This window comes from Neoarius graeffei, chromosome 16 (genome assembly GCF_027579695.1).
Source record: "Neoarius graeffei isolate fNeoGra1 chromosome 16, fNeoGra1.pri, whole genome shotgun sequence".
NCBI lineage: Eukaryota > Metazoa > Chordata > Actinopteri > Siluriformes > Ariidae > Neoarius > Neoarius graeffei.
This window is the reverse complement of record NC_083584.1, coordinates 62,523,521-62,548,013: the sequence shown is the minus strand read 5'-3', so window position 1 is coordinate 62,548,013 and position 24,493 is coordinate 62,523,521. Positions and strand designations below refer to the sequence as shown.

Here is a 24,493-nt window from a genome sequence, read left to right as displayed (position 1 = left end):
AAAGTTAAGTAAAATTTAAAACATGGAGAGACTGTAAAAGTAAAGAGTTTAAAACATGTAGAGATGGCAATGTTAATAATTTAGCAGAAAGCATCTGAGAACAGCTTGGTCTTTAACCTAGATTTGAAGCTGCCAACAGCAGGAGAATGTTTAATGTCCTCTGGCAGTTGGTTCCATAGCTGTACTGCAGAGTAGCTAAAAGCTGCTTCACCACACTTTGTTTTAACAACAGGTTTTACCAGTAAATTTTTCTGTTGCGATCTGGTAGATCTGATTGGGTTAGGCCGCTGCAACATATCAGAGAGGTGATTGGGCCCTGTACCATTTAGAGATTTGTACACCAGCAGCAATGCTTTAAAGTCAATTCTGTAGCTTACTGGAAGCCAGTGAAGGGACCTTAGAATTGGAGTAATGTGCTCTGTTCTTTTTGTTCATGTGAGAACCCTAGCCGCTGCATTGTGCAAGTGGGGACAAAGCACTGAAGTTAATTTTTAGCCCAGCTTTTCAATGCTGTGTGTGTGTGTGTGTGTGTGTGTGTGTGTGTGTGTGTGTGTGTCCCCATCCCCTCAGGATCTCCACCTGAAGCAATGTGTGTTCAGCCAACACCAGAACCAGAACCAGCCTCACTTCCTGTATCTCAGAACCCAGCAGAACAGCAGAGCAACGTGACGCTCGCTGCAGTGGCTCAGTTCCTCCAGTCTGCTCAGGGCCTCGATGTGAGTGAAGTGGACCTGAGAACATTAAATACACGTCTCGCACACACACACGTGTCTTATTACAACTGCAGTGTGACTGTTTCAGACACAGCGCGCACATTTATTTATTTATTTATTTATAAATAATAAGCTCCACATTTTAGGAAATGCCTCATAGACAGGAGTATGACTGTTTGCTCAGGGTCGGCCCACTTACACACATCCTGCTACACAAGAATAACAGTTATTGCATCATTATCTTGGATGGAGGAAAAACACGAACCGTAATATATACAGGGATTAAATGTAATGTCAAAAGGCTACGGTTAGTAAACTGTGGGTGGTAGAAAAGGGCAACTGGACTTGCTTGAAGATTCTTGAAAACGTTTCACCTCTCGTCCAAAAGGCTTCCTCAGTTCTGTCTGACTAATAGGGAGTATCAGATATTTATCCTCTCCTGGCTCAGAATCAGAATTCTGATGACCAGCTCATCTAAGGTGTCACTGAGGCATCATGTTGGTGTGGGTCGCTGGAGGCTGGGTGTGAATGGCGAGTCATTAGGGTGATCAAAGGATTGCCCGTTAGGGTGATCAATGGCAATCTGACTCTCTCTGTCCTCCTGTGAGTCCCCGAAAACAGCTGGGTCCTGGCGTACACCCAGCCATCTGGGAAGAGTGTCCAAGACCACCTTGTAGATGGTTGACAAATGATGTCTTAGACCCCCACCTCTGTTCAGTGATGGCCGTTCCAGGTTTACAAAAATGGCTTCTTTGACTCCTCGCTCATACCAACGATCCTCTCTGGCTAAAATGCGTACGTCACAATCCCGAAATGAGTGTCCTTCATTGTTAAGATGAATGTAGACAGCCGAGTCCTGGCCTGAGGAGGCCAGGAGGTGGAAGCTTTCTCGAAACACATCAGTGCAGTGGATAGCAACATCAACTTCACTCGGGAGGATGTCAGTGGGAATAATCTAGCCTTCTTGGATTGTGATGTACACATTAGACAAGACAGAAGCCTTAGTATCGAGGTCTACCGGAAACCCACACACACAGACCAGTACCTACTTTTCGACTCTCACCACCCACTGGAACATAAATTGGGGGTCATTAGGACCTTGCAACACAGGGCTCAGAACATTCCTACAACATTAGAGGGAAAAGAGAAGGAGCAGAACCATATCAAGAAAGCACTTCAGAATTGCGGGTATCCCAACTGGGCTTTCCTAAAGAGCAGAAAAAGGAACATAACGGACAAGGAGGATAACAGGAGCAAACGCAAGAACATTGTCATTCCCTACATTTCTGGTCTATCTGAGAAACTCAGGAGGATCTTCTACAAACACAACATTCCGGTACATTTCAGACCCAGTAACACCCTGAAGCAGAAACTGGTCCACCCTAAGGACAGAATAGCCAGACACAAACAGGACAACGTAGTGTATGCAATTCAGTGCAGTGAGAATTGCACAAATTCGTATATTGGAGACGAAGCAACCGCTATACAGGCGCTTGGCCCAACACAGGAGAGCCAGCTCCTCAGGCCAGGACTCGGCTGTCTACATTCATCTTAACAATGAAGGACACTCATTTCGGGATTGTGACGTACGCATTTTAGCCAGAGAGGATCGTTGGTATGAGCGAGGAGTCAAAGAAGCCATTTTTGTAAACCTGGAACGGCCATCACTGAACAGAGGTGGGGGTCTAAGACATCATTTGTCAACCATCTACAAGGTGGTCTTGGACACTCTTCCCAGACGGCTGGGTGTACGCCAGGACCCAGCTGTTTTCGGGGACTCACAGGAGGACAGAGAGAGTCAGATTGCCATTGATCACCCTAACGGGCAATCCTTTGATCACCCTAATGACTCGCCATTCACACCCAGCCTCCAGCGACCCACACCAACATGATGCCTCAGTGACACCTTAGATGAGCTGGTCATCAGAATTCTGATTCTGAGCCAGGAGAGGATAAATATCTGATACTCCCTATTAGGCAGACAGAACTGAGGAAGCCTTTTGGACGAGAGGTGAAACGTTTTCAAGAATCTTCAAGCAAGTCCAGTTGCCCTTTTCTACCACCCACAGTTTACTATGACCTGGATGATTGAGAATCTTCACAGACATGCTACGGTTAGTAACAAGTTCGCAACTTTAACGTAAGAAACTGCGTATTAGGCTAAGCTGCGAACTTGTTACTAACCGTAGCCTTTTGACATTACATTTAATCCCTGTATATATTACGGTTCGTGCTTTTCCTCCATCCAAGATAATGATGCAATGACTGTTTATTCTTGTGTAGCAGGATGTGTGTAAGTGGGCCGACCCTGAGCAAACAGTCATACTCCTGTCTATGCGTTCTTTTAGCTCTGCCATATCTTTGTGCTGCATCTGGTTGTGGTCAAAGCAGTACTCGTGACCGTGACGCGTTCAGATTTTTTCGAATTCCGTCCGTGATCCAGAAAGAGGGCGAGGAAACTCTGAGGCTTAGTACGGAGAGGAGACGAGGGGATCAGGACACTTTGGCCAATGACCATTTCGTCTAATAGTTAAGACGTTTCGTCCAAAGCCTTTTTCAGACGCACTATCATTTATTTTATTTTCAGGTATTAGTGTTCACAAATGAAGCGCTGCTCCGCACCTGAAGATTTAACGTGATCCAGCCGGCTTTAAAAATTAATAACTCGACCAGGGGAGCTCACAGCGAAGCCAAATTTGGCAGGCACCTCCCTCTAAGCCTCCGCTTTTGAAAGAGGACGGTCTTGGGTTGGTAGGACCGCGCCTCAGCCTGGGAGTCGTGAACAAAGCTCCCGTGAGAGCGCTGCTCCGCGCCTAAAGATTTAATATGATCCAGTCAGAAACATAGACATGCAAGCGAGCGGCCTGCAATAGCAAGAGTTAAACTCATCCCAGGGTCAGCAAGTGGCACGGGCTGACGTAGTTACCCCCCTTAGTACACTATTTAGTGTCGAAGCGCACGTACTGTGGCACTCATTTGCTTTCCAAAACTGTGTTTTGCTTCAGTCAAATTCCATTGAGAATTCCTCCTCTTTTTCGAACAAATAACTGATAGTGCATATGAAAAAGGCTTTGGACGAAATGTCTTAAAGGAGAACTGAAGTCATTTTTAAACTTGCTTTATTTCTTAACGTGTTATTCAATCATGTTTTCAGTTTTAGTAACCTTATATCGTGACTCCTATCGGCAACTAATCGCAATTAAATATTATACTTATCGGCCTATTCGGTTTTTATCCGTGTTGAATTTAGTTCATTTGGTCCACGGCAGGCGTCGCTTATCCGCGCGATCTTCATGAGACTTGTGCGAGACTTCGAAACGTGATGTGTCAGCCAGGTGTCAGCGCTGCCATTTTGAAAACTGTTTTCCAAACGAAGTATTGCACAAAAACGATTTTAAATGACAATTACTGCCTACTTTTTTAAAACTTTCCTGATTGCTATCAAAACAAACAAAACTTCCAGCTTGATTACGTCAGCATTCGAAAGAGGGCGCGTGCGTCTTTTGACAATGTTGGCAGATGTCGGTCACTTTGATTTCCGCTGTACGTTTTACTTCCGTCCTACGATGTCTCACACAGGTCTCAACGAATCTTGTTTACGGCCATCGCTTTGACATACGGACTGATATATTACAGAGCATATTTCAAACACTCGTAACTTGCTATAGTAGCGACAAAATATCGATAAAAAAATGCGTTCGTATATTTAATAAAATGAGAGAGAATTTTGATCATAAGGCTGCAAAATTTGCCTTCAGTTCTCCTTTAACAATTGGACGAAAAGGCATGGGACGAAACAACCTGTATTCGTACTCGGTGGTCAGTAGAAGTGTCTTCAGAGAAGTCTGCCTTTTTTCAATATTATAGGTCAAAACCACATATATATCTATCTTCTCTTTGTATTGAGTCTTCCCTCGAGCGTTCAAATCATGGTGATAGTGAGAAAATTCAGCATTGTTTACAGATGCGCTTTCAGCGGCTGCCGTCTGAGTTGCTTTGTAAATCCACCATCATGGTGGACCTCATGACCTAGCACATTTCGATCACGTGGCTGCAAGTCATCAATACTGTGTATCTTACAGGGTGAGACACAATGGATCTGTACACTACCGTTCAAAAGTTTGGGGTCACCCAGACAATTTTGTGTTTTCCATGAAAAGTCACACTTTTATTTCCCACCATAAGTTGTAAAATGAATAGAAAATATAGTCGAGACATTTTTCTGGCCATTTTGAGCATTTAATCGACCCCACAAATGTGCTGCTCCAGAAACTCCATCTGCTCAAAGGAAGGTCAGTTTTATAGCTTCTCTAAAGAGCTCAACTGTTTTCAGCTGTGCTAACATGATTGTACAAGGGTTTTCTAATCATCCATTAGCCTTCTGAGGCAATGAGCAAACACATTGTACCATTAGAACACTGGAGTGAGAGTTGCTGGAAATGGGCCTCTATACACCTATGGAGATATTGCACCAAAAACCACACATTTGCAGCTAGAATAGTCATTTACCACATTAGCAATGTATAGAGTGGATTTCTGATTAGTTTAAAGTGATCTTCATTGAAAAGAACAGTGCTTTTCTTTCAGAAATAAGGACATTTCAAAGTGACCCCAAACTTTTGAACGGTAGTGTATGTAATGTGACGGGCAAAACTTTATTAAAAAAAAAAAGTTGACCATGCTGTTCAAAAAATTGTGTGTGAAATTGACCTGGTGTGTGCTCTCTGTTTAGCTCCAGCAGATTCTGCAGACTCTCCAGCAGGGAGGCGCTACACAGGCTAGCACGGCTAATACCGCTAGCATGGCTAACACCGGCCCTGCCCCACAGAATAGCACAATCTCTAAGGTAATGTCCGTACACAGGTTGATGATCATTATTATTAACTGTTTTCATTAGTCTATATCTCTTGTATATTGTTAATGCAGTTGTTTTCCATTTAACTAAATAGTGTGTGTGTGTGTGTGTGTGTTTGTCCCCCCATCAGGTGCTGCAGGAACGATTCGACTATGATGAGGAACCAGATGCTGAGGAACCACAGCCGGTGGAAATGTCTCCCACTTCGTCCATGTACGTACATTGTAGTATTATTTATCCTCTTTAATCTGCAGCGCTGTTGAATTCTCCTTTCTGATTGGTTGGCAGCTCCTACATTACTTCCAGCAGTCATGTTTTCATATTTAAAAAGCTAGACGGCGATGTTTTTATCGTTGCACCACTGCAACAGCCACCATCTTCTCTCCATTTCACCTGGGGGACGTCTTCAGTTACTCAGTGGCTCTGGCTGAATTCTGGGTAACGTGGTGTGTTTGTATCCTGCAGATGTAGAAGATCATCCACGTACTGATTTTGAAGACTGTTAAATGCCTCCTGAGGATTTGGACCAGTATTGAAGTCCAGGACTCTGACTCGAGTCCGACCCGTGCCCTGATTTTAAGGACTCGTGATTGACTTGGACTTGATCACTGATGACTTGGACTCATAAATTGGAGACAAGGATTTGGATTTTTTCTTTTATTTTTTGTAACATGCCATGATAATTTGCCATAAGATGTTTATATCTGGGCGGCACGGTGGTGTAGTGGTTAGCACTGTCGCCTCACAGCAAGAAGGTCCGGGTTCGAGCCCCGTGGCCGGCGAGGGCCTTTCTGTGCGGAGTTTGCATGTTCTCCCCGTGTCCGCGTGGGTTTCCTCCGGGTGCTCCGGTTTCCCCCACAGTCCAAAGACATGCAGGTTAGGTTAACTGGTGACTCTAAATTGAGCGTAGGTGTGAATGTGAGTGTGAATGGTTGTCTGTGTCTATGTGTCAGCCCTGTGATGACCTGGCGACTTGTCCAGGGTGTACCCCGCCTTTCGCCCGTAGTCAGCTGGGATAGGCTCCAGCTCGCCTGCGACCCTGTAGAAGGATAAAGCGGCTAGAGATGATGAGATGAGATGTTTATATCTACGTAAATTTTTGTGCTAATTTCGTGCAGGTGTGACACTCTTGCGCGCACCTTGGCGTGTGCATCAGATAGACTCTCGGGCGCGCTCCGTAAACGGTTTCATATAAATGCAGCAACAGCCACCATCAAACGGTGCGGTTTGAGTCTTTTTCTCAGACTCGGAATTTTCTTTAATGATTCGGACTCGAGGTTTAGTGACTCGACTACAACGCTGACTCGGACACCCTACATACGGCTTTTTGCGTACTGACAGTATGGAAGTATGCGTATTCGGACCCAGGTGTTCTTAGATGTTTTCTCAACTACTGTGTAGATCTCTGAGATGAGTTTGTCCATTAAACACTAGTGTTTGAGACAAAGCCAGAGAAACGTTAATTATAACTGAGCTGCGGTATTAACACACACGCACATGCTTTTCTTCTGTCCAGACAACTTCCAGATCTGCAGCTAGCTCTCCAGGGTCATCATCTCGGACAACCTTCCAACCAGGTAAGAGGGGCTTTGTGTGTGGCTTGTTTTCATTTATTTTTTTAAAATCCCCCGCTGTCCAAAAGACCCAAAGGGGGATTGTCGTGGCGATTTCTGTCCGTCCCAGAGAGGGTGCTCACCTTCTGACATCAACTCCTCTCACAATTTTTGGACGAATTTCTCGAAGCTTGGCAAAAGGCCTTGTTATATGATGGTAATACACATACTGTATATTGCGATTTAATTTGACCATACAGCTTTCCTCCAGAAGGCTTTTTCTTTGCCTGTATGGTCAGCTTCAAACTTTAGTTACGCTTGAAGGTGTCAATTTTGGAGCAGGGGGTTATTTCTTGGATAGCAGGCTCTTAGTCCATGGTGATCTGAACTGTAGACAGTGATCCATCAGCTTCCAGTTCATGGCAGGGCTGTGCCATGGTGGTTCCCAGGTTGTTCCTGACCATCCAAACCAATTTCTTTTCAGCTGAGGGTGACAGTTTGGGTTTTCTTGAAGCAACGTGGCTTGGCAAAGTGACTACACATGACAATAACTTGGATACAATTGTTTGAACTGATCTTGGAATTTGCAGTTGTTTAGAAATGGCTCCAAGAGACATTCCGGAGTTGTGTATATCTGCGATCCTCTTTCTCAGATCTGCACTGAGCTCCTTGGACTTTCCCATTTTACTGTGTGTTGGTCAATAACAAACCCTTTTTATGAAGGCACAGAGAAGCTACCAGCTGTAGTCAGTCATGATCACTAACAGGAAGTTAAGAGACCTCGGCCTTGGCAAGATAAGAGACATTTTGGAAGTTTCAGCACCTCTGAATTAATAATCTAAGTGAGCGTATGTACATTTTTGACCCTGTGCTGATTTCAGAAAGCCCAAATAAAATTAAAACTTGTGCACCAAATTCTAGTGTTTTTTTTTTTTTTAATTAAAGCTGTATGCTGTGCAATCATTCTGCCACAGAAAAAGAACAGTTCAGAGAAATGACTGAAAGCCCAAAGATTGCCATGACATTCACATCCAAGATGACATTCATGTCGCTGTATGTAAACTTCTGACCACAACTGTATGTTCAACCAGAAGAGCATAAGGGTGACGGATACACACCCATCCACCATTGTTTCCTGTAGTCTTTCTGACACACTTGTATGTGAAAGCTATCACTTTTGTCAGTTTCGACTTCCAGGCAGCTAAACCATGATGCTAACTGGGCAGCACACTGGCTGTTGTTCTTACTTGCTCCACTAGCTGATGAATATGCATTCCACTTTATTAAGAACGGCTGCACATTCATGTGATTTGTATCCGGTCATGTGGCGAGAGAGCACCGTGTATACCGTCATTCAGATGCAGGACAAGAACTCTAGTTAATGCTCACAGTGTGATCTCAGTGACCGTGTCATGGTTGTTGATGCCAGAAGAACTGGTGTGAATATTCCATTGTGAACAGGAACACACACACAACCGCAGTGAGCAGAAATGAACGAATAACAGGGATCGAAACGGGAATTTGGGAGCACTGGTCCATATTTTATAATTACAAATTTCAAGCCGATTTTATACATTTATTCATTAGGGCTGTAACAATATGCGTATCGAAATCGCGATACGCAGAGCCACGATCCGTGTCGCGATACAAGAAGGCAGAATCGCGGTACACCCTTTCAAACTTCTCCTCAGCCCAAAAACAGAGGCTGTTTTTATTTAAATTACATTTTAAACTTACTTAAATTACTTTTTTTTTTTATATCTATTAGTAAGTCGTTTTTTCGCCGACCTGCGACAATCTTCTGCGAGTCACGCATCGTCCACACTCGCCACTGGCAGAGCATTCATTTCTTTTAAGCGGTCGCCATTCTGGTTGCGACGCGGGGAGCGAATCTGTAAACAAGCAGCTCATTGGCTGGCTAGGTGTGCCACAAGCCAATCACAATCACTTGACCGGAAAGGCATGCAGTGTTGCCAGATTGGGCGGGTTTAGGTGCTTTTTGGCTGGTTTTGAACATATTTTGGGGTGGAAAACGTTAGCAATATCTGGCAACACTGAAGGCATGTCTGCTTGGGCGGAAGCCTTCTGCGGCAGTTACATTTTGACACGCGAGCAACGTTTCGCTATAAAAATTCCGTAATTTCCATCTGTTTTCCGCGATCACAGAAAATCATTGGCCCTATGAGAGTGAGACAGTGAGAGAGCCACCCCTATACCACCCCCACCCCCCCCCAAAAAAAAAAAATCTTAACAGATTTACATGATTTGGAAAAATGACTTTTTCAGAACCGAAAAAAACAGAGCTTCCGGCTCAACAGTATTATTTTGAGAAATAAAACAGTCTTTGGATATACATTTGTTCATTTTTGCATACATATTACTCATTCTCTGCAGTGGTCTGAATTATTTATTAAATAGTTAATGTAAGTAAGTAAATGTTAAGTGAAATTTACTACTTTAAAAAAACATTTTAAAAAAATCGTGGGTGTATCGAATCGTGGGTCAAAAATCGCGATACGAATCGAATCGTGAGTTGGGTGTATCGTTACAGCCCTATTATTCATATAATAGACCCCTTCGCATGTTTGTAAACAAACCGACCGTTGCTAGGATGCGCGCGCAGCCTGGACCCAGAAACAATGGCGCTGCCCATAGACCGGCATTATGAGCTGTCAGATTATGCAAAACAATTGTCGTTACAAGATCGAGAATGCTACATAAATAAGTTAACTCTAACAAGTGGACATCGCCTACCGGATCCGCATTTAATTAAAGAGTGGACGGACGATGTTAGTAAGTTCCCTGGTATACAATGGCCAGATATACTCGTACCTTATTGACCAGACTTCAGTGTACACCCACGAAAAACTTCGTGCCTACAAGTCTTTAGACGCATAGGATTGTTATGTGCGGGCATGTACAACTTGATTAACAATGGGACATTCATATTCATTTTGTTTTAATCAAATTATGCCAGTGATGTGATGGCAATGTGGCTTTAGCTACAACAGCAAATCCCAACACTAAACAGCAATTTGCAGGAGGTAATGGCATGAAAGGAATGATAGTGTAAAGAGTGCAGCTAAGAGAAATCAGAGCTGCGTAAAAAGCGAGAGGCAGAGAGCAGAAATGAAACCGAACGGGGCGGGAGCTAGGTTAGAGCAGTCAACGTAAGTTGGCATTTAGAGTGAGGGCACACAATTTTACCTTTCCATCCTTGCTTTAAAATTGTGATTTTCGGCATACACAAATAATGATGGCACAAAATCTGGACTGCTTGAGTCAAGCGGGACCTCTCCTACAAACAAAACTGCATGCAAAGCTAAGCTAACATGCTAACAATATTCATTACATTGTGTAACTATGACCAGCTAATCAGACAAACGCTACCAAAGTATTTTGCTACATCAATAAACGAAGACTAGAAAGAATAAAAAAGAAAGATTTAATAAATAGCCTGATCTTACCTCAGGGTCTCCGCGGATCCTTAAAAAGTCTTAAAAAGTCTTATTTTTAATGTGTTTTTTAAGGTCTTAAAAAGCATTATATTTCGCTATTTTTTGAGCTATGGTATTAAATTTCACATGGGAGGTATTAAATTTCATCCGGGTAGCCTACGGTAAATGAAAAAAAAAAAAACACGTCTGGATTTTTTTTCCGCGCTAACGTTATTTATTCAACCAGCGTCGTTTGTTATCAAGATGCTGAACAAGTAGCACAAGAGCCGTTGTGTGTCTAGCACTAGTTCTAATAGCGCAGGAACCACGCCACAGGGGGCAGTGTGTTCTTTTATCCATGTAGTAGAACCATTGAGAGTAGAGCAGACGAGGAAGAAGTGGTTGAACTTGAACATGAGCGGAGATGGGGAAGTGTAAGTTTAGTAACAAGTGGCTTGAGGAGCCAAAATACAAAAGTTGGCTAACAACAGCAACTTCAGAATATGAAGCGAGATGTAAGGTATGTCGGAAAGACATCAAGTTAACAACAATGGGCTGTAAAGCCCTTGACGCTCACTCGAAAGGGGAAAAGCATATGCGCTATGCTGCTAGTCGGGCAACAACAGTCCCCATGCCAATGTTCGCCTCTACGGTCACAAAAAGTGCAACGCCAGCTTTAGCGTCTCCGGCAGCGCTCGAAACTAACGGTGTCCCGACGTCCCGGGGACCATAAAAAATGTCATCGGGACACAAAATTATATCTGGGACAATCCCGGGACAATGGAAAAAAATAGATCTAGAAAAAAAGTTCTACATTAATATTATTTACAAAGCCGTAACACATACGTAGACATTCACCTAATTTGTCAATTTTAATTTTAAAACGTTAACAGCGAAAAATACATAGTAGCTACACTTTCGATGCACCTGCATCCGTAGGCTACAGAGCAGCGCATTCTGTTCTAGAATCTTCGGCCGGAGTCCGCATTATATGGACTTGGAATGGAATTGCTACCGCACACGCTGCGCCGACTCTTGCCAGAACAAAAATGCTTAAGTGGTTGAAGCGGACCGACCGTGGGGAAGAAACTGAAAGCCCAGACATAACGTCTCCGGGACCTTCAGGATCCAAAGTGTCATCGCCTGGTCTGCAGGCAACGCGAGCAACTGAATGAACTTAATGAACACTGTTAGACACGTTATAAAATACTACAGGAATGATGTGGCTGGATAACGGAAAAAATGGATAAAATGAATAACGGAAAAAATGGATAACGGAAAGTTCATAAAATGGATAACGGTAATGGTGAAAATGATAAGTTGGCCTTATAAGTGCCAACAGATATTCAAGGCACAAGCAGATGAAATGAACATAAAAGGGGTCTTATTTCCAACTAAAGTGTACTGCAGATGTAGGGAGTTGAAGCATTTTCTGAATGAGCTAGTTGGCCCCTTTAAATAAACGGGTATCTATTCATACAGTGAGATCGCCAAAGTTTAATAAACTGAAAATGCAATAACTGTAATTTTGAAGTAGATGATGTATAGGACATGTGTCGCTTGTGTCTTGTGACTTATTGTAAAAATGATATAAAGGGTTCAAAATCGCATAGTTACAAATATAATAGTAACTTCATATGATAATATTAACCACTGGTTATTTCAGAGAGGAAAAAAATGGGGACACTATTGCTTCCATTCGGGACAATACAACACAGAATTCGGGACCACTGGGGGACACAAAGAAAAAAAGTTAATTTCGAGCCCTGGTCTCCGGGTCCCAGCACAAGTGCTTTCGCGGCATTCGCCCCAACCGCTACGCTGAAGGCAGAAATACTGTGGGTTCTGCAGAAGATGCACTTATTTAAAAAAAATGCTTTGAACTTAACCTAGAGTGTGCTTTTTTTTTTTTTTACTGTACGTATTTGTTCCGCGGTAGTGGTCTTATTTTTTATACTCAGTGGTCTTAAAATGGTCTTAAAAAGTATTATTTTTGCTGGTCAGAAATGTGCAGAGACCCTGTACCTGTGATGAAGTGGGCGCCGCAAACCCGCGCATAGTGCTTTCATGCCAGTCTACACGTTTGATGGCTTGTAGCCATAGACGGCGATTTTTTTTTTTTGGAATGGGTGAGATCCTGCTGGAATTCTGAACATTTTAACCCCATCGCTGCTACGATTCTGACACCTGACAACACAACAACTAGGCATTTCTTCCAGATATTTCTTCTCGTCTCTACCGTCGCTGAGTCTTTTTTGGGTCCAGGCTGCGCGCGCAATTTCCTCTTACGTATGAATGACGTTTACTGCGAAGGGGTCTATACAACCATATTATACACGAGTGATCAATTTCAACTGTCTATAAACTTCTTCCTCAGTCATCTCATCACAATCTTCGAAACCCTCATCCAGATCATCATCATCTGTCAGGTCATACACCACATCATGCCACGCCTCCTCGTCATCTTCATCTTCCACCTCTTCATTCTGTCTCTCCTGGGGCTCTGCATCTCCTGCCACATACTCCCTCTCATCACCTGCAGGCTGCTCTGGCTCATCATACTTGTTGAGCGATATCCGTTTGTTTTGATAGCTGTCAGAAATGTCAAGCCAAGGACTAAGACTATGTTCAGACTGCATCCTGAAACGACCCATATCCGATTTTTTCACATGCGACCCAGGCCGCTTGGATATGTGGTCCTAATTCCGATGCATATCCGATATTTTCACATGCGACTGCAGTCTGACCGGACAGGTCGCATTCATGCCACCTACACGTCATCAACAAGAGACAAACGTCACTATTCTGCGTTGGCTAATCCCGCCTCTTTGGTGGAAAACAACAACATTTATACAGTTTTCAGAATTTAAATAGACTTTTATAGAATTGATCAAGCTAATGGTGGATTTGGTAGGGACCTGGATGTTGATCTGTTAGCCTGATTAAATAAAACAGTTTCTATAACTGATTTATAACTTAAACCATCCTGTATTACAAGATTATAAGATTGTTCTGGAAATTTCCAGTAATTTGACGCCTTCGGTCTCATTAGTCTGCTGCCCACATTAATCAGATTATTGTGTGAGTTCCGCCGCCGCCACAAAAACCACATCGCCAGGTCTCGCCTCATCTCCATAGCAAACTGCACTGGTGTTTCTGCACCTTGAGCCAGCACTGAGAGAAGTTGCAGAATTCAGCTGGCTATAAACAATCTAAATAAATATTTATAAAAATGTAGAAAAAGTTTATTAATATGACGAAATAAATATGTGCAAATTATTAAGCCTGAATTAAGAGTTTGGTAATACAGCGGCCGTATCCCAAATGACTGCCTACTGAAGCTCGAGTGCACTATATAGAGTTTAAACATCCATTACTTCCTAGTAACATGTAGTGCACTTGTATAGAAATTAGAGAGACATTTAGGAGTCAACCCTCGTTACCAGGCTACACGTTTTCATTTCGGTTTAGAAACAAAAACACACACGAGACCTCACACTTTAACACTAACCAGATAATTAAACAAACAAACAAAAATCATTAAACATGAAGAGTGCGCTTTTTTTTTGGTTTACATATTACGTAGATGTGCTTATTACGTGTCAATTTGCGCATGCGGGACACTTTTGGGTCGTTTTCCGTTCATATTGGAGATCGCATACAAGTCTCATATAATTGGTAATGTGAACGGCCTAACAAAAAAATCGGATTTCACAACAAATCGGATATGGGTCGTTTCAGGTTGCAGTCTGAATGTAGTGTTTTAAACTTCGTGGGGGTCTAATCTATCTGACCAATAGCGGTTCAAGTTACATTTGTCTTCACGGGTGGCAACGAAAATGAACGGGAAGAAATGAAACTTCGCGCAGCCATGCATGTAGCAGTGTATACTGCGCACGTAAACAATATGGCAGCGCCCGCGTCTATGCCAACTTGACACGTCTCACAAAATCTATTGAAATTATCGTAAAAAACGGTAAAATAGACCAAGTTCTGCTTAACCCTTTGATGCAAAACAAATGCACACCCCTTCTAATGCACAACATGGGTCAAAAATGACCCGCATTCATTTTCCAGGTTATTTCATGCTGACTGAGTTTTTCTTTGCTCTATCTTTTGAAATCAATTTATTTTATGATTGAATATTCCAAGTATTCTTTAAATATCTTGTTTTTAATTACCACAAATCATTAATTTAATTTTTTCTTTCCTACTTTATGAACAAAAATACTTTTTATATTCCTACACATGGGTCATCCAAGTGTGATTTAAAATTAAATGTCTTAATACTATAAAAATAATTTGTTTCAAGTAATTACTTTAGCAGTAAATGGGGCCAGTTATTTATTTATTAACTATGTGGTTAGCTAAGCCAACTACAATAAAATTAGCTAACTAAAGTAGAATATGTCAACAGCTTGGTAGCTAATAGTAATTACTTGTAACTTTCTGACAAGTAATCTACTCACTCTCAAGGTAACCTAAACATAATCAATTTTTTTCTAAGGTAATGTTCGAACAATTGAAAAACATTCCTTGCATGTATTAGATGGGCAAAGGGCGCTGTGCTGAGCTGTGAAATGTCTGACACAAGCACAATTCACAGTTCCCACCAAACGCTGGAGTAAATGCATGCGGGTCGGTTCTGACCCATGTGTGTAAACTTGATGTAGAATTACAAAAGCTGTGCTTGTTCATAACTTAAGAAAGGAAACATAAAAATGATGTGTGCTAAACAAAAACAAGATATTTACTGCATATTTGGAAAAGTAAATGACAAAATGAATTTATTTCAAAAGTATATCATAGAAACACTCAGCCGTACATGAAGTAACCTGGAAAACGAATGCAGGTCGTTTCTGACCCGTGTTGTGCATTAGAAGGGTAGTGATACAAAAAGGGTTTTTATTCAAAAAGTAAGAAAGGAAAAAATAAAAAAGGATGTATGACGATCAAAAACAAGTTAATTGAGGAATACCTTGAATACTGAATGATGGAATTAATTTATTGCAAAGATATAGAAGATAAAAACTCAGCCGGGTCACTTTTGACCCATGTTTTGCATCAAAGGGTTTTAAAATGGGCGAGAATCGTTGATAGAAACCATCGAGGCTCGCATTGGCGAGTGGGCGACCGCCCGTTTCGATCCCTGAATAAGTGTACACATGGTCATCGAAACTGTCCAGAGCTTGAGTTTCTTTTCCTTTCACGATGCCCATCCTTTCCAACCCTGCTCTGATTATTTATTAGTGATGCAGTGCAAAGCACAGCATCACTATTGTTCTGCGTTTCTTCTTCTTATACTTATTCCTACGCAAATTTCGATTTCGAATAACTCAATAACCGTACATCGCACACAGACAAGCAATATATCAAAACGTGCGGCTCGATCGGACTCACTATGCTATTACTTTTTTCTTCAGAATACGATTTTTTCGCGACGTAATCGCGAAAAAATCACCCAAAATTTCCCATTCATTTCTATGGAATTATTTGAAAAACTTTGCCGGCCCCAGAACCGTCTGGTGAAAAGTTGTGAAATTTTGCACACTGATTCTTGGCTGCTTCAAAGTTCTTCTCAGCAAGTTTCAAGTCACCACCTTAAACTCTCTAGCGCCACCAGCAGCTCAAAATCGCAGGTACATTTCTGCTTGTAACTTTTGAACCGTTGGTCCGATTTTCAAAAACTTGGTATCCCTGGAATCCTTGGGCCAAGACGAATCCAGCGCACCCTATGACGTCATTTTCAACCCCAGAAAGTTTTCCCGCCATTTTGAATTTTGTGAAAATCAATTAAAATGCTTCCCCTCCCTCAATTTTTGACCAATTTCTCCCAAACTTGGTACATAGCAACTTTGGACTAGGCTGCACAAGTCACTTAACCGGTGTTTAGAATTTCATAGGCGTTTGGCCGTGGCAGCCAATCAAAATTGCCTGCACAGACGCGAAACAGGAAGTGTGCTCATATCTCGGCCGCCCTTTGGCATATCTTAACGAAACTTGGTGGCATTATGCCGCACCCCACCAGAAAGGCCCTCAAAAAAAATGGAACAAATTGGCCGCTAGGGGGCGCTATACCTCGGAAAAATTGGATTTTTTGAAAAACTACACACATTTTCAGACATCCGCTGCTCTGGCATGCTTTCACCTAGAGACGTGGCTACGTGCACTGCATCACTCTCTCAATTTCCCCCAGGGGAATTGTCGCCTCTAGTTTATTTATTTATTTATTTATTTATTTATTTTCCTTGCTTGCTTGCAGGTGCTTCCTACACCACAGGTTGAACAAACCGTGTCCAACCCTGAGAACAACACTTGCGCTGTTCCAGAACCCCACACGGTACATGCCTTCACGTATTTCCTTATCTGTTTACAGTATAGACTCATTACTGCACTCACTTTTAAAGCCCTGTAAAGCTGTTAATACTTTTATATGCTGTACACAGTGATGTGCTTTTATTAATCTGGTGTTTATATTTACTTGGCATCTACTGATTAAAACCTGAGGAGTTGATGTATGACTGGACTGTGAGTGTGTGTTTTTTTTTTTTTTTTTTTTTTTTCTCCTCTTCAGGCTGAATCGGGTCACTCCCGGAGAGACGACCGAGACAGGAAGTACAGCAGGCGGTCACGGTCACGGTAAGGTAGTGTGTAAGAGAGCAGTAAAAATATTACATGGTACAAGTTATTATGCTTTCTGGACATGAATTGTATTGACTGACTGACTGTTCTTGGGTTTCGCGTGACGCCATATCCACCTCATTAGTTATTCAGAGCTTTCGCTGGTGGTCTCCCAAAGCTCAGTCGACAAAGCATTTGTACGGAGAAGGTGCATTGCTCGCATGAAAAATGCCTTACGCTTGCGTTGTTTTAGATTGTTCGAATCGATCAAACCGTGAAACTGATAAGTTTCTTCAGGGTTCGTCATGAACTAATAAAAAAGAGTGAACGAACACAGGATTTCACAAAAAGACGTCGATAAAGGTGGCTTTCGAACCTCTCAGTGAAATCGAACGGAGCCGAGTCGAAGCGCGCTCGAGTTTGCAGTGATCACTTGGTGAAAGGTTTGTATCTCACTCTCGGTTATGGCCTTAGTGTTTTCCAAGTACTTTTCTTGCTATGTGTCGTTATTTTACGCTACTTTTTTTTAGTCCCGAAGCGCTAAAGTCCCCAGCTGTTTCTTTGTTTCCTCCTCACAAAGTCCATACACATGAAGGTCGTGACAAAATTCTTCCCCAGCCGTACAGTTACAATGCGCCGTGATCACTTCTCCATCCTGTTTAACGAAGATCCAGGTCTTTAAAGGGGTTTCTGATGATCTTTGTGAATGATTTAGCTGAGAGATAAGAGCCAACACAAGTCAGAATCAAGCCAACTGTTTGTTGTAAAGACATGAACGAAAAGCTTAAAAAAAAACATATTTACACTAGGGCTGTAACGATATGCAAATCGAAATCGCGATACGCAGAGCCACGATCCGTATCGCGATACAAGAAGGCAGAATCGCGGTACACCCTTTCAAACTTCTCCTCAGCCCAAAAACAGAGGCGCTTCCAAACTTCAATTTATGAATACTTTACTTTTTATTTAAATTACATTTTAAACTTACTTAAATTACTTTTATTTTTTATATCTATTAGTAAGTCGTTTTTTCACCGACCTGCGACAATCTTCTGCGAGTCACGCAACGTCCACACTCGCCACTGGCAGAGCATTCATTTCTTTTAAGCGGTCGCCATTCTGGTTGCGACGTGGGGAGCGAATCTGTAAACAAGCAGCTCATTGGCTGGCTAGGTGTGCCACAAGCCAATCACAATCACTTGACCGGAAAGGCATGCAGTGTTGCCAGATTGGGCGGGTTTAGGTGCTTTTTGGCTGGTTTTGAACATATTTTGGGGTGGAAAACGTTAGCAAGATCTGGCAACACTGAAGGCATGTCTGCTTGGGCGGAAGCCTTCTGCGGCAGTTACATTTTGACACGCGAGCAATGTTTCACCATAAAAATTCCGTAATTTCCATCTGTTTTCCGCGATCACAGAAAATCATTGGCCCTATGAGAGTGAGACAGTGAGAGAGCCACCCCCCCCAAAAAAAAATCTTAACGGATTTACACGATTTGGAAAAATGACTTTTTCAGAACCGAAAAAACAGAGCTTCCGGCTCAACAGTATTATTTTGAGAAATAAAACAATCTTTGGATATACATTTGTTCATTTTTGCATACATATTACTCATTCTCTGCAGTGGTCTGAATTATTTGTTATTAAATAGTTAATGTAAGTAAGTAAATGTTAATAAGTCAAGTTTACTACTTTAAAAAAACATTTTTTTAAAAATCGTGGGTCAAAAATCGCAATACGAATCGAATCGTGAGTTGGGTGTATCGTTACAGCCCTAATTTACACGGGCAAAAGCAATACAGGATTCATTCAGCAGCGACTTGATCCCAAGGTCCTTTACCCAAACACGTACGAAAAAGTCGTAAGCCTCCGTACTCTTCCACGCTTTCATCTGTTTTGCGGTGTAGAAGGACGTCTGCAACACCAGATAGTTGGAGATGTCGGGGAACTCGACTGAAGGGTCGTTTTCCAGATCGTATGACAAATCCTTCTTTCCCAGACTGTAGGGGTCGATTCTGAATAGATCTAAAGCTAGCAGTGGCTTCTAGGTTACGAGCGTACTCTGGTAAGTTTGGACTACGAAAGCCATTTTGGTTTGCTCGCCCACCAGCTGTTTTACTGGAAGTGAAATCGCTAAGAAAAGTCATGTGACTGACTGAGTCTCGTGTGTGAGAGATGATTCTTTCATAATCCTTCCCATAATGCACTCAAAGTCTGTTCCTCGATGTACGTAATCTCTCCAGGTCACCCAGGAGGCGTTCGTCGTCTCGTTCTCGCTCTCACTCGCGACATTCACGGTACAGGCGCTCTCGTTCCCGCGAGCGTCGGAGGAGTCCGCCGAGATCCCATGCAGAAGACCGGAGGGAGATGGAGAGGCGAAATAAAGGATTCCCGCCCATGAAGAAAGAGACGCTCAGCGGTCAGTGCGAGAGAGTTCTCTGTTTAAGCCCCACAGGAACACTAAATAACCTGTATGCAGCAAGATCTGTGGAGAGTAAGTGTGTGTGTGTGTGTGCGCGCAGTGTGCAGCACGACTCTGTGGCTCGGTCAACTGGATAAGAAAACGCAGCAGCAGGACGTCAGCAGTCTGATGGAGGAGTTCGGCCAGGTCGAGTCCATCAACGTGAGCACAGCACCATCTTCATTATTCCATCAATAATGTCGTCTACTGAATAATTATATTTCGCGATCAGAAAAGGTTGAACGCTCTACAGCGTATATATTAAACATTTTACGATGCATACACTTCAGATGATCCCTCCCAGAGGGTGTGCCTACATCGTCATGGTTCACCGACAGGACGCGTACACTGCTCTGAATAAACTCCGCCGAGGAAACCCCAAGATCAACCACAAGTCCTTCAAGGTACAGCAGCCTGCTTGTCCTTTATAAGTAAATGAGGTCCTGTAATTCTGTGTGTGTGTGTGTTTGTTATTCAGATGTCATTCTGGGTCACTGGTTCTCTCTCCCTGCTGCGTAAGGCGTGAAATCGTGACCTCTGGTCCTAGAGCCCATACCAGATGTTCTGTTGGACGTTTTAATATCGGTTAATATCAAGAGTGTTTGTATTCTGTCTCCGAGTTTGGAGGTATGTTTAGGATCGTTGTCCTGTTTATAGACTCAGGTGTCCCTTCAGAATTTCTAGATAATCCTCTTTACTAGGATACTACCACCCCCATGCTTCGCCACCAGGATGGGCTGGTGTTCTTTGGATTAAATGCCTTCAAGTCCTTCACCAGGTCCTTTAATTATCGTCTTGGGGCTCAGTGTGAAGATTTGGGACCTGAGAGAACCAAAGCAGAATGACTGACTGACTTCTAACCGATGTGTCTCTTATTTATGGCCATGAAGTCCTCACGAACTGGTCACGTTATTTGCTCAATCGGCGTTTCTTTGTGACATGTGCGTGGTCAGATTGCATGGGCGATGAACAAAGGTGTCGGAGGGCGCTTTAAGAAGTACTGGGACACGGACCTGGGCGTGACCTACATCCCCTGGGAGAAGCTGAAGGACGCGGAGATAGTTGCTTTGCGGGAGGGAGCAGCGCTCGACCAGGCAACGCTCAAACCAGGTACAGTCCACACAAAACGCGTCCAAGCTGTCTCCTACCACAGACATGGTGCACGAGACGTAGCTGTTGGAGATACAGCTCTCTAGTCCTGTAGAAAATGAGGAACCCATGTCGTGCACTACTCCGGGTGGGACTGTGCTTGTATGACGCTGAGCATTCCGTCACATGCACTACGTAGGGTATATAAATAATACACCATACGTAGTGTACTCTGTCCAGTAGGGAGCCATGGCACTATTACACCCCCCCCATCCCCTCCCCCAGTCCTGACATACACATCTGGAAAAAATTAATAGACCACTGCGAAATGAGCAGTTTCTCTGGTTTTACGATGTATAGGTTTGTGTTTGAGGAGCATGAACAATTTTATCCATCAACTACTGAGAACTTTTCCGCCAAATTCCACATAAAAATATTGTTACTTAAGGGGCGTTCACACGGCAACTTTTACTCCGGTGTAGCACCGGGGCTGCCCCGGTAGAGCGTTCACACGGTACAAAGTTATCCCGGTGCAAATCTAACCCTGCTCGGGAGGTGGTTTAAGAAATTTACTCCGGAGTAAATGCTAGTTTGCGGGGCAGCACCGATATAAAATGGGACGTCTGAACGCTACAGGGGTAGACTCGCTACGCGTGAGGAGAGTTGATTACATCCGGGCATTGCATACGTGTCTTCATCCACGTTGTTTTCCCGGCGCTTGGTGATGCCATGACAACCGTCCACATGGCCAGGATTTGTTGCCGAATGAATTGTAGAATGCGTCGTTTTCGTGCTGTCTTGTACCTGCGCAACCTTTCCTTTCTCTCTTTTACCCTTTTACGGTGTCTGATAGACCACAACGTAGAAAGTTTGTCTGGAGAAGTATAAACCATGGTTTTTCGATATATCAATCACAAACAAGGCGGGAAAAGGAAGTACATTTTCACGCATGCGCATATTTCATTTCCGCATTATTACTATCGTATAGCACAGTCGCAAAAACCGCCGTGTGAACGCAAGTGGGGCTGCACTGGTGCTAACACGCTTCTCTCTAGTAAGCAGGTTTGTGACGTGTGAACGCTCCACAAAATTTACACCGGTGTAAGATATATGTGACCCCTCACCGAATCCAGGGACGCATGTCGGCCGAAACGAATCCGAGATAATCGCAAAAGAAGCATTTTTTTTCGAAATTTGTGATTTTTGTTTTTTTCCATCATGCGCAAGTTGAGATCTTGAAGAATGCAATCAGTATTTCAGATAATAGATTGTTTTGTTGGAAAAGCATACATTTTTTGTTGCAAATTGTCTCGTTTTTGTCAGGACTGTAGCCTGCTGGGGGGTGTGGGTAAATTACCATATGGGCCATTCACATGATGATTTAAGTCTTTTTTTTTTTTTTTTCCGCGAATCAGCTGTATGATGCGAGCTGAGCGCATGGCTACTTAACTGCATACAGGCGTGTGATTTCACTATGGAATGAGTTACTAAACAGAGCGCAGAGGAGCAAACACCGCGAAGCAAACAGACACTCGGTATTTACATCGGAGATCACCATTTCTAGAAAAAAAACCCGCATGTAACGGAGAGTGTTGTGGTTTGGTTAAGCCTAGGTCACAACCGGACGTACGATTTTTTGGCCGTGTGATTTTTTTTTTTCTTTTTTTTTTTTTTTTTGGCGTTTCCCAAATCGCTGCGTTTTTTTTTTTGTTTTTTTTTTGTTCACGGAGAAAGACGCGCGTTGGCCGTAAGTTTGTCTTGCAACCTGAAAAAAACGTAAGCGCCTGTAGAGTTTGTTTGACATGACAAAGAACCTCTGCGGCCGGTCTGCGGCTCAAAAATCAGCATGTCACACGCGCGCGCTCGTGCTTTTCACACGCGCGCTCTCGTGCTTTTCACACGCGCGCTCTCGTGCGTTTCTTGCGTTTTTTGCGTGTAGACCGGCCGTAGGAGCACATACTGTACGGCCGGTTGTGACCGAGGCTTTCCATGAAACTAGTGTTGTGTTAGTTGTGTCATCATCGTGCTATCTTTCTTTCTTACGGTGTGAGTAATTTTTCAACCACAAAACGTTAAAGTATACTTTAGGACTTATTTTTGTACTTCATAATTGTGTTGGGCATACTTTGCATGGAAGGAAAATTGACATGGTGATCTTTGTTTACATGAAAGTAGTATCGTGCTAGCTCGTAGGGGGTAGGGCTTTCCTTAATGTCATGCAGATGAGCACCATTATGTGGCCGCCCTGCACCCAGAGTAGCTGAGATGGAAAACTTTGAGGGCGATTTTCTCCCTTTTCTGTTTTAAGAGGTATACACTTTCAAAAGGCCACACACTCTTCAAATATTGTTAGATCTTCACATGGAAGGCATCATTGGAAAGCTTAGAAACTGTACTTTCTGAATCTGTCAATCACTCAAAATGCCCCCGGGCCGACATGTGTCCCTGGATTCTGTGATCTGCCACATATCGCAACAAAATACATCGGTGCAGCATCGATGCAAGTATGTGCCGTGTGAACACCCCTTTAGATCACGGGGTTCTCAACCTTTTCTACCATAAAGCCCACCTATTCATACTTGTAACGAGTCGGGGCCCGTTAAAAAAAAAGATTCCTAATTATTTTGGCTCATCTATTCTATTAGACTCTAATAACCTATTGTAAAGTGTATTAACGGGATGCGACATCACTCTCTGTTACAGATGGGAGCCCAGGAATTAAATAAATGCAATAAAACAACGTTTTTAATTGTAGGTGTTGTATTTAAAACTGTATGGATGTACCAGAAGTGAACATAAACCCATGCATGCGGGTCATTCTCAGCCAAAAAGGATTAATGATCCAAAAGTGGAGTCTGGTCCGTTAACACAAGAACTTCTTGTCATGTTTGTGTTCAGCAAACAAGTTATTAAAGTCAAGAACACCACAAAAGAAGTGGATATAGAAACCACTCAATGGGATTAGACCCTTACACGCTAACAAAGGATTTTTCCTACGAGTTGGGAAATAATCCATCCGTTGAGCTCCCCGACATCTCAAGCTACCTGGTGCTGCAGACATCACTCTACACGGACACACAGATGAAAACCTGGAAGAGCATGGAGGCGTACAACTTTTTATGTGTGTCTGGGTTAAAGATCTGGGGATCAGGATACTACAAGATAGACAGCGGTAGACGGATCTCAGTGCAGGAAATGTGTTTATTAGCAGCCGTGATATTTACAAAAACGAAAGCAGAATCATAAAGCAGAGTACTTAAACAGCGTTATCAACACGGCTAGAAACAAACATGACCATGATGATGATGATACTTCACAAAGCTTCTGTGAAAACAGCTTCCATATCTGTGCATGCTGGTTGTGCTCACATCAGTATCCGGTGTTTCCCATAACGACCGGGTTCCAAGAGCGTGCACGACGTGGCTGCTGAAGCTGTGCCAGACTCAAGCACACAAAGGCGTGTCAGTCAAGTGTTCGCGTGCTGTGTGACCACAACTTTTAGCTCGCGTGTATATTGCCATGCATCGCCACCAAATTGCCTCATTTTCATCAATAAAGCATCGCAAGCTGGAGTGTGACCGTAGCTTAAGGAGACGGATGTGACGTTGGACTGGATGTCCTAATGAGTAAAAATTAGCTTCAACATGGGAAGAAAAAAAAAAAAATCGCAGCCCAGTGGTTGAGAAACTCTGACTTGGAGCATTTAATTGCAGAAAATGACAGTTGGTCAAAATAACAAAGATGGCGTGTTTGCAGACCTTGAAT

At 43.0% G+C, this 24,493-nt stretch overlaps 1 protein-coding gene across 1 annotated transcript in view; it reads left to right on the top strand.

Moving 5' to 3' along the window:
• scaf4b (SR-related CTD-associated factor 4b) overlaps nucleotides 1-24,493 on the top strand; it is a 118,603-nt gene that overhangs the window by 51,851 nt on the left and 42,259 nt on the right. Inside the window, exons 6-15 of the mRNA XM_060943355.1 lie at nucleotides 571-716; nucleotides 5,446-5,559; nucleotides 5,699-5,781; nucleotides 7,085-7,145; nucleotides 16,821-16,898; nucleotides 17,133-17,197; nucleotides 19,422-19,597; nucleotides 19,701-19,801; nucleotides 19,930-20,043; nucleotides 20,593-20,749. Of these exons, the coding sequence (XP_060799338.1) occupies nucleotides 571-716; nucleotides 5,446-5,559; nucleotides 5,699-5,781; nucleotides 7,085-7,145; nucleotides 16,821-16,898; nucleotides 17,133-17,197; nucleotides 19,422-19,597; nucleotides 19,701-19,801; nucleotides 19,930-20,043; nucleotides 20,593-20,749 (1,095 nt within the window). The remainder of the gene's footprint in view (nucleotides 1-570; nucleotides 717-5,445; nucleotides 5,560-5,698; nucleotides 5,782-7,084; nucleotides 7,146-16,820; nucleotides 16,899-17,132; nucleotides 17,198-19,421; nucleotides 19,598-19,700; nucleotides 19,802-19,929; nucleotides 20,044-20,592; nucleotides 20,750-24,493) is intronic.